Source organism: Passer montanus, unplaced genomic scaffold (genome assembly GCF_014805655.1).
Source record: "Passer montanus isolate IOZ18808 unplaced genomic scaffold, ASM1480565v1 scaffold84, whole genome shotgun sequence".
NCBI classification, from domain to species: domain Eukaryota; kingdom Metazoa; phylum Chordata; class Aves; order Passeriformes; family Passeridae; genus Passer; species Passer montanus.
Window position 1 is genome coordinate 2,034,299 of NW_024373701.1, and position 13,787 is coordinate 2,048,085.

At 44.7% G+C, this 13,787-nt stretch overlaps 1 protein-coding gene across 1 annotated transcript; it reads right to left on the bottom strand.

Annotated features, from left to right (window-relative positions):
* Window positions 1-5,564: 5,564 nt before the first annotated feature.
* SMU1 (SMU1 DNA replication regulator and spliceosomal factor) lies at window positions 5,565-13,110 on the bottom strand. Its single transcript, XM_039733182.1, has 12 exons — window positions 12,960-13,110; window positions 12,566-12,776; window positions 12,306-12,458; window positions 11,591-11,701; window positions 11,120-11,248; window positions 10,185-10,304; window positions 9,677-9,793; window positions 9,360-9,487; window positions 8,470-8,596; window positions 7,958-8,125; window positions 7,495-7,647; window positions 5,565-6,873 (listed from the first exon to the last, which is right to left on the bottom strand). Exons 1-12 carry the CDS (start codon window positions 12,983-12,985, stop codon window positions 6,775-6,777), a joined length of 1,542 nt encoding a protein of 513 aa, XP_039589116.1. The 5' UTR covers window positions 12,986-13,110; the 3' UTR covers window positions 5,565-6,774.
* Window positions 13,111-13,787: the final 677 nt, after the last annotated feature.

The window sequence follows — 13,787 nt, forward strand, 5'->3', positions numbered from 1 at the left end:
ACAAGTTTCATTGTATAAAGACAGCTGGTATACCATGGATTTTGTACCTCAAATGAGGTCCCTTTCAGGTACCTACGGAACTGTCATCTTTCACCTAGTTTTCTGTTTCCTTTCTCAATAGAAATAAAATCCTGTAGGCCAAGTGTTTTTCCAAATTTTACTTGAGTGAGCTCATCAGTGAGCTGAAAAATGTGACCTGCAGGTGCATGTGCTGTACCAGGATGGTTTGAGTCAAGGAGGGAAACGGAAAGTAATCTTCCTCTGACTAGGGCTCACTCCTGCACAGGTGCTTGAGACTTAAACAGCAGTAAAATAAGCTACTTTTTTCCAGCTCACTAAGCACCCTTGGGGTATTTTTTCCTTAGCCACTAGATCAAAACAGAAAGGACAACACACCATTCATAGCCTTGAACTTGACAGACATGATTTTGCTTCAGCTGTCTGTGTGTTATATTTTTTTTGAATTACATAAAGTTTCTCAGGAGCACTGGTTTTCCTTTCACCACACTCGCCCATAGCTGCATTGGCATAGTTGAGGTTACATTCTTGACTTACTCTGGAGGCGGTGACAATTCTGCTCCATGCTTGGTGACCCCACAGCAGCTGGCCAGGTTCCAGGAGGAGGGTGGCTGACCAGGAGCTGCCTCTAGATTTAGCAGAGCAGTCCAAGGAAGGATGCTCTGCTAGTGGAGGAAGGACAGTAGGAACCCTACCAGATTAGTATTCTGTTTTGAAATGAGCTGGTTACTGATACAGAATCTGTGCCCTAAATGCATACTGGCAGCAGAAGAATAAGCTTTTGGCAAAAATGAATGGGTGGCAAGAGCTAGTAGGACTTTGTTTTCCCGTGATGCCCTGGGTATCATACACTAAGAGCAAGCAGCTGGACGTACTCTGTGCCACTGAAAAATTAAGATTTTTTTTCGTGGCTGGTTGCTTGATGTGGGATACAGTTTCTAGTTCAGGGAAATAAACAGAATGGACAGCTGTAGAAACTGAGGATACAGTAGCACAAAAGAGCTGTTTCTGTAACTACCAGTATAGTAACCTGACCTATTGTAATCTGAGTTTGCAATTACTTCCAGTGTTTCAACACCATCTAATTCATATGATCAAACTTATATTTTAGTGTATTACAATTATTTTTTTCACTGTGCACCAGACATTTAGGACTTCATATTTTTCCCATAAGACTAGGAGCTCCACTATTGCACAAGTTGGCTGTGAAAGAGCCTACTCTCATTTTGGCTGTGCTTTCAGTGTACAGGCCCTTAGTCTACAGGTCCTCTCCTTCCCATAGTTTTGAATACCTGATGGCAAGCAAGAGTGGAAAAGGTTGGTTCAGCCCAAGGGTGTAAACTCAATCATCCCAAATCTGCTCTGAATTTGCAGTGTGATGCGAGGTCAAGCAAGTAAGCAACTTGCCCTATGATTTCCTGGGTAGACATGTTTGTGATTGATTCCTGCTCAGACCATTAGGAAAGCACACTAAGAAAAGTGAGGTTGGATTTAAACCACTCTTTTTGAAAACAGCATATAAACAAATGCCAAGCTTACTGTTTTGTTAGGGAGTAAAATGAGCACTCAAAGAATGGGACTTCAACTACCCTGTTAACTGCTGTCAGGAAAACACAATAATAATAAAAGTAGATCCACATCTCAGATAAGTGCTAAGTGCTTTAGGTCTCTGCCACAATGGCAGGCATTCCTGAGCCAAAGCCAGTGTGTGTCTACTGATACAGCCCCTGAGAAGCCTGATGCTTCCACGCAGACAGAACTGGTGAGGCAGGTGTCAGTACAGGCAGTACATTTTCATGGATGCCCAGATACTTCTGAAGGAAAGGCTGGTACCTGCACAACGTGTGCACAGGTGGATGACCAGCTGCTAGGGTGGCTGAATGACAAGAGATAGTTGGCTGTGCAGTACATAGAGGGGCTAAAGCAGAGATAGGTAAGTGGGTTCAGAGCCACACACCTGCAATGGATACCACTGAGCCTGAGGCACCTTGCACCCTGGGGACACACAAAAGCAGGGCTCCAATCTCCAATTTGATCTCTACCCTTCAACTTGCAGACCAAAAGTACAAATCTGATGCTTGAAAGGCTTTAGATATCCATGATCATGGCCAACAAAGGGAACCTCACCAGCAGTGCATCATAATGATACAGATTACAGATGAAGTGGTTGTAGTGGGGACTCAGTTGTCTATTTGCCAGCCTAATAGCCAGTCACAAGGGGCATCCTGCCCTCCAGGAACTGGCATCCATGGTGTTGCCAAGAGGCCACCCTGACCTGTCAAAGACCACTACCCTCATCACATTTTCCTATGGATACAAATGTCACAAGCCAAGAAATAGGTAGGATCAAAGAAGACTATAAAGCCCTGTCAAGGCAGGTGAAAAATATACAAGTCGTGCCTGTGCCCAAATAATCTCCTTATCTGTCCTCTCTGTTAGAGAAATCAAGACAGCCTGAGGCAGACACATTGTGCAGATCAGTGTCTGGGCTTGTGGCTGGTGCTATCAAAAAAGTTTTGGCTTTTATCTTGGTGGGTTGTGTTTTTATCGTTTTTAGATGTTACAGGGAAGGGGATCCCCCAGCTAGAAAGGGCAGAGAGTCTTTGGCAGCAGGCTGGCCAGTCTGGTGAGATGGGCTTTAATCCGAAGGACTGGGAGTCAGGGTGCAAATGGCAACAATTGCGCCATTGCTTCCTCCTGGGAAGCAGGTCATAGCAACCACTGCAGAGTCAGATGCTCCTTGGCTGCCCCTGAAGTTGAGGATCAAAACAAAAAACATATCATAGGTGCTTATGGCTACGGTGAATCCTCTCACATCCCTTCTGGGAAACCCCATTCTTTGATTATCCATAAAGTGTCAGTATACAAAACAATGCAGCATGGAGAATGAACAAGGTGTAATTCACAGGGCCATGATCTCACTGCAATGCTGAGGCATAGTGGAAGAGCTTACATGACTGGAATAGTCATGGATGGGTATGTCCTTTTTGTAAACAACAGAGAAATGTCAGAGAAGCAAAGTGGTGGAGTTTCTCTTTATGTGAGAGAGGAACTGGAATGTATCAAGCTCTACCCAGGGACAAATTAACAAGCTGAGTTTGTGGGTGAGAATTCTCCAGTGTGCCCTGGCAGCCAGGAGGATCAATTCTGTCCTGGAGTGCACCAGGCACAGCATTACCAGCTGGGCAAGGGAGAGGCTTGTCCTGCTCTGCTCTGCTCTCTCACCTCAAGTCCCGTGGGTGCCACTGTCTAAGAAAGGCATTAGGCCAATACAGAGCATCCAAATGAAGGCAAATAAGATGGTGAAGGGCCTTGAGGGGAAGCCACATGAGGAGTGGCTGAGGTCACCTCAATGTGAGGAAGAACTTAGAGGGTGGCAGAGCACTGGCTCTCCTCCTCTCTGGAGATATTCAAAAGCCGCCTGCTCTAAGTGGCCCTGCCTTGGGAGGGGTTGGATTAGATCTCCAGCAGTTCCTTCCAACTCTAGTTCTGTGATAATCAATCCAAGAGGCTCATGAAGTACATTGATGAGAACTTCCTGACACAATTGATAGTGGAAGCAACTAGGAGTGGTGCTCTAGATCTTGTAGTCAAAACCAAAGAGCTTGTTGGGACTGTCAAGGTCAAAGGCAGCCTTGGCTGCAGTGACCACAAGATGGTGAAGTTCAGGAGACTGAGAGGAAGAACTAGGATGAAAAGCCAGTTCCCAACTCCAGACTTCAGAAAAGCAGACTACTCTCTTCAAAGATCTGCTTAGAAGCACTCCAAAGGATAAGGCTGTGGAATGAAGAGCCCAAGAAAGTTAAAATTCAAGGCTTACCTCCTCCAGGCTTGAGAGCAGTCCATCCCAGTGAACAGCAAGACAGAAAAAATGGCCAGGTGTGTGGGGATGCACAAGGAACTCCTGGCCAAACTAGAACACAAAAAGGAATTATCTGGAGGGTATAACCAAGTCTGGTATATTGGGAGGAACACAGATGCAGTGTGTGGGCATCCAGAGATGAAGCTATGGAAATTAAAGCTTAACTGTATAAGAAGGGCCTCTATAAGTACAAAAGTGGGAAAGGGCAGGGAAAATGTGGGGTCATTACAGAATTAAATGGGGCATCTGGTCATACATGATATGGAAAATGTTGAGGTGCTGAGTACCTTCTTTGCCTCAGTCTTAGTGACAACATAAGCTCTCAGAATTCCAGAGATCAAGGGGAAAGTCTGGACCAATGAGGATGTTCCCTTTGTGTAAGGATGATGAGGTCAGAGAAAACTGAACATACACAGAACCATGGGCCCTAATAGGATGCATCCACACATGCTCTGGGAGCTGACAGATGTCATTGCAAGGCCCCTCTTGACAATCTTTGCTTGATCATGGTGACTGGGAAAAGTGCCCAAAAACTGGGGGAAAGTAAATGTCACATGTGTCTTTGAGAAGGGCAAGATAGAGGGATCCAAAGAAATAGTCTGTCAACCTCACCTCACTCCCTTGGAAGGTAACAGTGCAGCTAAACAGAAACCATTTGCAGGCACTTCAAGAGCAGGAAACCCATCCAAAGTTGTCAGGAGGGATTCACCAAAGGAAAAGTCATGCTTAGCCAACCTGGTACATTTACAATGGTGCACGACAGGAGGGAAGTGGCTATTGTGTCCCTCAACTTCTGTAAGGCACCATCTTCCATTCAATCCATGCAGAGGTGTTGGGGTACGGGACAGGTGAAAAGTGGATTGAAAACCAGCTGAATGCCAGGCCCAGAGCATGGCGACGAGTGCAACAAAGTGCACTAGGAGGGCAGTGGCCCAGGGTCAGTACCACCTCAGCAAGCTTGCAGATGGCACTGAAGAGGGAGAACTAGCGGATAAAACAAGAGTTGCCATCCAGAGGGATGAGCTGGCAAGAACATAATGAAATTCAAGGGGAAGTGCAAAGTGCTGCACCTGGGGAAGAGCACCCCAATGCAACAGCACATGCTGGGGGCACTTGGATGGAAAACAGCCAAGAAATAAGCTGACGGTCCTGGTGGACACCAAGCTCAACTTGAGCCATCTTTTTTTGGAAATAAGGCAAATGGTGTCCTGTTTGACAGCAGTTGAGGGAGGAAATCCTTCCCAGCTACTCAGCAAAAATGAGGACACACCTGGAATGTTACATCTAGTTTTGGGTCTCCCCATAAAAGAGACAGAGTTGTACTGGAGAGAGACCAGCCAAAGATGCTGAAAGAATGGGAGCCTCTCTTCTATAAGCAAAGTACTATTAAAAATATTTTGTTAAGATCTTCCCCCTTAACAGAATTAATAACTGCACATGGAGCTTGTCAGGTATCACTGACAGATACTTCTGGTTTTTCAGGCAGGAAAAATAACTGCTTTTTAGTATTTAAAAACCCCCTCTGTTACTTCCTCATATCTGTGGAAGTAAGAAACAACCTGGAAATTCAGACATGATAGCTCAACAGAACTGAACACCACACTTGCAGCACAGGTGCTGTGGGAGAATTCCAGCTGAGTTTCTTCTACATTTCCCCACACCACTGAACACACAGACAAAATACTTAAAGTGAAACTAATTTATTAAGCTGAAGACAAGTTATTACTGCAGTAGGAAGCATTCTACAAGAGATGAAGACAGAACACAATGTAGCAGATTCAAATCCACATGCATTTGATTCACCATTACAGGAATAAACTCATTTTTCTGCATCCTAGAAATGACACAGTCAGACTTTAGAAGACTCTGGTGTACATTCAGAACAGTGTACATTAGTCAGAATCTCTCAACAAAAAATCATATGCTTCAAATTGAAGAGCCTGCAAGTATCTTTTTATCATCTTGTGGGACCCCTAAGCATAACCTCAGCTAGGTCCACACGCATATGAAATTAAAAAAAAAATCTTAAAAATATTTATTTAAAGCATTATCACAGCACTAGGAACTCAGCCTATGTAAACACGCAACTTTTGCATGTTTTAAAATATTGATCCCCTGGAGCCTGTTTCAGTTATAGCTGGTCTGAAAACATTTTGCACTTATAGGAAGAGGGCCCCGGTAGTAACTCCTTTTAGTCTGGAAGTGAAGTAAAACAAAATAACAAACAAAACAAAAATCCCCAAACAAAATCAACTGTATCTCACTGCCACATTAGGCAGGTTTACAGTCTATAGTAGGAAGTGCTGGCAGATGGGGAAGGATAGTTTCATTCTGAGGCAGCTGTGTGACACTACATTCCAAAATAATTGGAAAAATGACAGTGAAAACTGAACACAGCCAAGCCCAATGGCATAGAAATAACCCCATCTTCAAGCTGATGATACTGTATCCTCATCTGCATTCCAGGAAACTATTCCTGTTTCAGCAGTGGGGAAGAGACAGCTTTCCATTCAACATTTTTCTCAAAAGAAAAAAAAAAGAAAAAAGGCGTTTTACTGTATTCCAGGAAGTCAGCAACCACTCCTAAGAGTGTACAGCTGCTGGTTCCATGAACTTTTACAAACATTGTAGGAAGAGTACAGACTTCAGGAGGCAGAAAAAGCATTCTCACTGAAGTTGCTTCAACTACTCTAGTAAAAATAAAAGTATATGAAATTAGCTGATGCTATATTTATGCATCAATCCACTCTAGGTAGGTAAAAATTTAATTCTCTGGAAACCTGAACTGAAAATTGAGCAAGTATCACACTCTGCATATTTAGACGTTGTCAAAGCACAAACACTAGTAACCTGCAACTAACAGGCATGCTTCAGAGCTTGCTGCAAAATCAAATCTATGGTTTCCAGAGCTTGAGGAGGCCATCTTCACTGTAAGTGGCAATCAGGTTCTGGTGGGGATGATGAGCAATGCCAATGACATCTTTTTCATGGACCTAGAGAGTAAGCAGAAAGATACATTAAGAGACTCTTCCTTCAGCACATTAAAGACAAATACACTCTACAAAAAACAAGTGAAGGAAAGCTGGACTGAGAGTTAAGGCGCTTTATGCATAAAGCAAAAACAGGTACACCCACCAACATTCAATTTCAGTCATAATTTCTGTGACATGGCAGTTTGTTGGGCAAGGGAAGGTTCAGTAAAGGTCTACATCCACTGAAATCCACAATATCAAAGTGTTCCCCGTTAAATTTAGACATTCAACTGGTATTCCTCTTTAAATCCAATCTAAAGCAAACTTAAACTTAACAGCTTTCAATCTGATGGCTTTTTCAGGTTCTCCACCAGCTAGAGCCCAGGTCAAAATATGGCTTCATTCAAGGAAGTCTGAACCAATTCAGTCTTTGCTTGAGGGGTAAATACTTCCCTAATTTCTACAATTAAATAGTTCTAAAAACCCCAAACACATTCTATGGCTAAATTCCTGAAATTCATTTGTTACCAATCATGTCTCTTAGAGACAAAAGATTGCCTGGTCTGAGACTGGACTTCATAATGAACATTTACATCATGCCTGTGTTTAAAACTTTGGAAAAGCTCAGAGCTGAAAACTTACAGTCAGAGTTCTCTCCAGCTTGCCCGTCACTGTGCTGAAGCAGTACAGCACAAAATCTTCACCAACACAGTAGATCCATTCACCACGAGGTGAAAGTGCACAGCAGACAAAGTCACCACCTTCTCTCTTACCAGAGCTAAAACTTCTTACGATCTGAAAAGACACACACACAAAAACATTTAAACAGCAGAATTAAACAACAGCATATCAATACCATGTTAAGGGTAAAAATATTTATAGGGTAAAAAATATATTTATATAGGGTAAAATAAGTACTAGGTCTGTTCAGAACACAGATCTCTCCACAGCTTCAAGAGCTTTTTGTGTTCTATAAACTTGAGTTCAAAACAGTTTGTCAAGCAAACCAGAGAAATCAGGTTTAACCCTGCTAGGTTATTAACTAGGTTTTCTACATTCTTGAAATGACAGAGTGACCTGAAAGGATACCAGTAAGACTACATACTTGTCCTTGCATATTCATGATGACGACTGTATTCGATCTGTTGCAAACAACGAAGTGTTCGGGGTTTTTAGGCAGCAGAATGACACTGTTCACAGTAATGTCTGTCCCGGCAGTGCTACCCAGAGACTTGAAGGTGTTGGAGCACTCTGTGGTCTTCACATTCCAAACCTAGTGCAAAAAATAAAACAAAATTAGCTTTAAAAACTTACAATAAAGAGCTCATATGAAATTATTTCAGATAAGGGAATCCCCACACCATAGGACAAGAAGAGTCACAGTCAGTTCTGAGTCTAGAATAAAGCAGAACAGGCAGTAAAGCACTGCACTTATGTCTCCATTTCATAAATGCAGCAGAGACATGCTCTGCAAGAGACTGTAACAGATTTCATCACTTCTCACACAAATCTACAGCAAAGTCACAAGCACACCCATTACTGCAGATTACCCTGTGTCCTTCTCCAATGACTGCAACAATTGTAACAAAGGAGAGATAAGGGTAAATGCCATCTTACCTTCACTGTGCCATCGGAGGATGCGCTGATAATATAGTGGCCATCCTGGGTAAAAGTAGCTTCATTGACAAAGGAAGAATGACCACGGAATTCCTTTAGGGTCTTCCCAGATTTTAAACCATGAATCCTGTCAAACAACAGATGTGGAAATGAGTACGCAAATTCCACTCAGTAACCAAGCAGGTGCAAGATCAGAATTTTGCATTACACGAACAGGAATCAACACTTTCCAGATGCTAAGAACTGTAGGAAAAGGGGTTTGATGAGGAGCCTCTTGCCTATTAAGATCAGAACAGTGTTTGAGTATTTTTCTGAGTATATTTATTCCCACTTCTAACCTATCCTGCAAAACCCTTAGGGAAAAAATAAGAAAAAGGGGAGAGAAAAAAGGGGGAAAGAGAAAAGGAGAAAGGCTCACCCTAAATAATTTTAACACCTTAACACCTAAAAAAATTGTAACTATTGGGTTAACATCACTCCCTAACATGTCTTCAGAATAAATGGAGTTAGACTACTCAAAAGGTGTACAGCTGAAGTACAAAAGGCAAGGGATATTAAAAAATACCACCCCACCAAAAAAACTCCAACCAAACAAAAAACAAACAAGCATAATCACACCAACCCAAAACATCCTTCCCTAAACCCAAAAAGGATTTTTCCCAAGAGAAGTAGTGGGATCTTGCACCCTGGGGATTCTGAAAGCACAGCTGGAGAAGGCCCTGAACAGGCTGTCCTAACTGAAAGGCTGGCTGTGCTTTGAGAAGCATTGCGGCCGAGAGACCTCTACAGGCACCCTCTAGATTACACTTATCTTATAGTTAAACTGCTTTCTAATAAAGTCTGTTTTCTTTTCTCCCACACTGTAGCTCACACATTTTCAGTTTATTTACCTGATTGTTTGATCAAAAGAAGCACTCAGAATTTGGCTGCTGTCTTTAGAGAAACTGAGGCATGTAACTCCTTTACTGTGAGCTCGTTCAAATCTTCTCAGACACTGACCACTCTGGATTTTCCACACCTGAAAAGGAAACAAATAAGTGATTACTTTGTAATGACAACACAGGAGACTAAACATCAGAGCCAATAGATATGTTAAACAGATGTTAAATTGCCTTTGAATTTATACATAATGGGAACATTACTGCTATTGCAAACTGGTCTTTTTGGTCACCACCTCTCCCAAAGTACAGCACAAAAACATTTGTACCTTGATCTTTCCATCCTGTGCTCCAGTTGCTAGCATTTCTGTATCTCTACTGAAGCACATGCACAGCACTGCATCATCCATCATCATGAAGTTATCTTGTGCCTGATACTTCAGATCCTAAACAAAAGCAGAAGATTCATGGGTCAATGTAATGAAATCAACGAAGTCTATTTTATGGCAAAGTGCAAAATTATTAACAGTTTTAACTTCAGTTTTATATTTTATAACTTACTGTAAATCAGACTTCATAGCCTTGTAATACAGGGCATTAACCACTGTCGCCATTTTAACGGCAACGAGAAGAATGCAGGAAGGTAAAGTTATCACAGAGAGAAATCTATGACAAACCAGACAAGTACACCACATAACATTCCAGACTGATTTGCAGTACCTAAACAGACAATCTTCTCAGGTTCACAGTCGCCAAAAAATTAAAAGAATCTCAAAGAATAGATCCAGGCACTCTGGCATGCCTAAGTCACTCTGTGTGAAATAAGGAGTAACTTACCTTCCTAATCTTTCCAGTAGTGAAGTTCCATACTTCAATGAAGCCATCAACTGAGCCAGTAACCAGATACTGTCCATCTGGAGAAAACCGAGCACACTCCACATGTGACTTCTGCCCAAACTGTTTAAAAAAGAACATAAATAAAGATTAATAAGCAATCTGAAAGACAACTCATTAAAACAAAACTGTACCATCATTCTGATGGTAAAAATACAGTATCTTCTACAGGTATGTATACACAAATATTTTTGTTTTTGCAGTGAATTCTCTGTTAACAAACACCTTTTCAATACCTAATATACATCGCAGTCAGACTTCGGAACTTAAAAAAATTTCTAAAGTTGCTTCATTTGGAGTAATGTTTCTCCAGTGTAACTTTTACAGAAAACGTTTGTTTGGTTTTTTAGGCGTCCAATTTTTTGATTTCTAAATTTTTAAATACAAGTGGCCATGACAACTCAGTACAGAAAAAAAAACTTCACTAGCCTAAACAAAAATACAAGATCAGCAATGACAAACAAAACAAGTTCTAATAAAGACTTTTAGCAAGTTGTTACTGAATTTTTAGCAAGTTGTTACAGTTTGTTACCACAAACTGATCTCAGAAGTTGAAGCTCATGGCTTCTGAAAAACAGTTTAAGACAAAAGTACTGCCTCACAAAAATAAAGGGGACCATGCCAATTCCTGTAAAATAATTGATTCTGAACCGTGGAGTCTAAGACGCCAAATACCATAAGCACCCAATCTTGTTAAAAAACCTAATCTCAGACTCCCAGGAGATAAGGCAGAGAAAAGGGAGTAAAACACACAGCTGCGGGGGGGGGGGAACTACTTACAATAAAGGGAAAAAAAGTATTCATAACATTTCCTTTTATCTCCCAACATTAAGCACGGAAAGCAAAGAGCAGCAGAAACACACAAAAGCAAACATTACCTTAATATGCCTGCTCAGCTGCGTGGGGAACTTTTCTTCTTCTACGTCCTTCACAGCCGCTTTGCCTCTGAACAAGTCAATTGTCATACCGGGAGGAAGCAGGCCCTGGTGCTGCTGCCATTTCAGTGCCTTTGGAGATGAAAGCCACACCATTAGCTACCCGTTAACACAGATCTACCACACAGAAACACTGTCTGCACCAAGTATTCTGAGAATCAGAAAGGGCTGAAAACACACCAGAAAACGTGTGTTACAGAACGTTAGTCTCAAAGTGCACCCTGTGCTGCATATTTGTTCCACTGGAAAAAACCTATTGCTAGTGATGGCTTTTTCTACAGCTGCTAAATCCTCGCTACATGGGAAAACTGTTTTAACTTTGTTTTTATACAGCTTGAGCTCAACTACATCACAACTAGTTTCATGCAGCAACCAGCTAAAGACATAGCTACTAAAACATCCTTCGAGACTCACCTGCCCCAGGAGTGCCATGAGACGAGAGGGAGGCACCACGCTGACCTCTCCAGCCAAAGCCTGTGCAATAGCAGCTCTCCGCTTCTCCTTGCTGCTCCCATCCGGGTACGCCTACAGAAAAGTTAGTGTCATGAGATTATTGCTCCGAGTAATTTTTTTTTCCAAAAAACACCTCAGTTTTTCTGAAATTAAAACCCCTCCCACGTAAATTTTCTGTCAAACCTCCAAAACAGCTTTTCTCTTTAACACCACTCTTAAAAGCAAAGAGCCATCAGGTTGGAAAATATCTCTAAAATCAATCCCTTAACTAAGTTAGCTAACCCAACAAGCTCTCACAAAAACTGTCAGACTGATGTAATCAGTCAGGAAAAAAGCTTTGTTTTTACTGTTATTACACAGCACTGTGTGTGTTCACACGGGTTGTGTTTCCTCTGCTGCCCGTGTAACACTGAAAAGGCAAGCTGCAGAGGTCATCCTGCGGCAGGACACAGGGCCAAATCCCCAAACTCCAAAAGCAGCACCGGTGTGCTCCCTCCCGATAAAGCATCATGCACTACTTCCCACACACCACAGAGAGGGTGTAAAACCACCCAGCTGTGAAACTGCACATTCCCACTCCCCAAGGAAAGGGAAAAAACCAAAGCCGTGAGCCACCCGCAGCTTGCAATGATGCCCAGGCTCATGCCAGAGATCTTTAAAGAAAGGATTAACATACCTCTCGAGGATCAAAGTAAGACCTGGCCAGAAGGTTTTCGAGGTGGATGTAGCGCTCTGGCTGAGTTTGTTTCAGCATGATCATGGGATCCGTCTGCCTCAGGAGAGACCTGGCAGCACCCAGCTCTCGGAGCTCGATCAGCTCCAGCACAACCTGCACCCAAAGACAAACGTCTGCATCAGCAAAGGGTTACTGGAAAACACCGCACAGAGGTTTCCACAGGGACCACCAGAGCCCGCAGGAGCCCCGCGCTTGCTCACCTGCTCATACAGATCGATGAGCGTCTTGTCGGGCAGCTTCAGAGACTGTATGGCCTGCAGCACCGTGTCCCAGTGCCCGCTGTTGATGTCCGCCACGAAACTCTCGATGCTGTCCACGGTGTTGAGGGACACGGTGGTCTCCTCCTGAAGGGTGGCGAGCGCCCGGTGGAGGCTGTTTTCCTTCAGGTACTGCATGATCAGCCGGATCACGCTGCGGGCAGGACACAGCGCTCGGTCAGCCCCGGACACGCCGTCAGCAACCCTCGGCCCCCTCACGGCCGCGGGGCCGCCCGCTCCCGGCGCCGCCGGGGCCTGGCTCAGGCCCGGGGCCGCCCAGCCGCTCCCTCCCCGCTCCCGGGGCCGCATGGCCACCCCGCGCCACCGGTACACTTACTCTGAGGACTCGATTTCGATGGACATCTTGAGGTGCCGCTGCTGCCGGAGCCGCCGCTAGCAGTAGTCGCAGTGGTCGCAGTGGAGGTGGGTGCGCTGCCAGGCCTTCCGCCAGTCCTTCCGCCGCGGCTCCCAGAGAGACTGCCCCTTCCCGTGCCGCGCCTGCGCGTAAATAGGCGCGCGCGCCCGCCCAGCCCTGCCCCTAGCGCGGTGACGTCACCCCCCCGGGGCGGCCCCGTCCAGAGCAGCGGCGGGGCCTGCGCGCCCCCTGGCGCCGGAGCGGCGATGGCGGCCCTGCTGCCCTCAGCCCCGCGGGAGACTGGCGGAGCCCGGGTGGCCGAGAAGGACAGAGGTGTCCTGGCCTGCATCAGCAGCAGGACCCGGGCTGACGGTGCCCTTGCAGTCGGCACTGCTGAGGGCACAGCGCGAGTGCTGTTCTGTGCCCAGCTCTGGGCCTCCCAAGGCAGGGAGGACATGGAGATGCCAGAGAGCAGTGGAGCTGCTAAGGGTGCGGAGCACAAGCCCTGGGAGGAGTGGCTGAGGGTGTTGGGCCTGGGGAAAAGGAGGCTCAGGAGTGCCCATATCACTCTCTGCTCATCCCTGAAAGGGTGCAGCCCGGCGGGGATTGCCCTCTTCCCAGGCAGACCCTGACAGAACAAGAGGACGTGGTGCCTCAATCTGCACCAGGAGATCTTCAGGGCAGACATCAGGAAGGATTTCTTTACAGGAAGGGGGATTAGGCATTGGAATAGGCTTCCCAGGGAGGTGGTGGAATCGCTGTCCCTGAAGGTGTTTAAGGAAAGACTGGACATGGCTCTTAGTGCTGTGG

Excerpts from the sequence above, each read along its gene's own strand:
- SMU1 (XM_039733182.1), bottom strand. The coding sequence starts at position 12,985 with ATGTCCATCGAAATCGAGTCCTCAGA. Across the intron at positions 8,597-9,359 it reads TCTTTTGATCAAACAATCAG|GATTCATGGTTTAAAATCTG; the intron begins GTAAATAAACTG and ends GTTGTTTGACAG. Across the intron at positions 6,874-7,494 it reads AGCTGGAGAGAACTCTGACT|GTCCATGAAAAAGATGTCAT; the intron begins GTAAGTTTTCAG and ends CTTACTCTCTAG.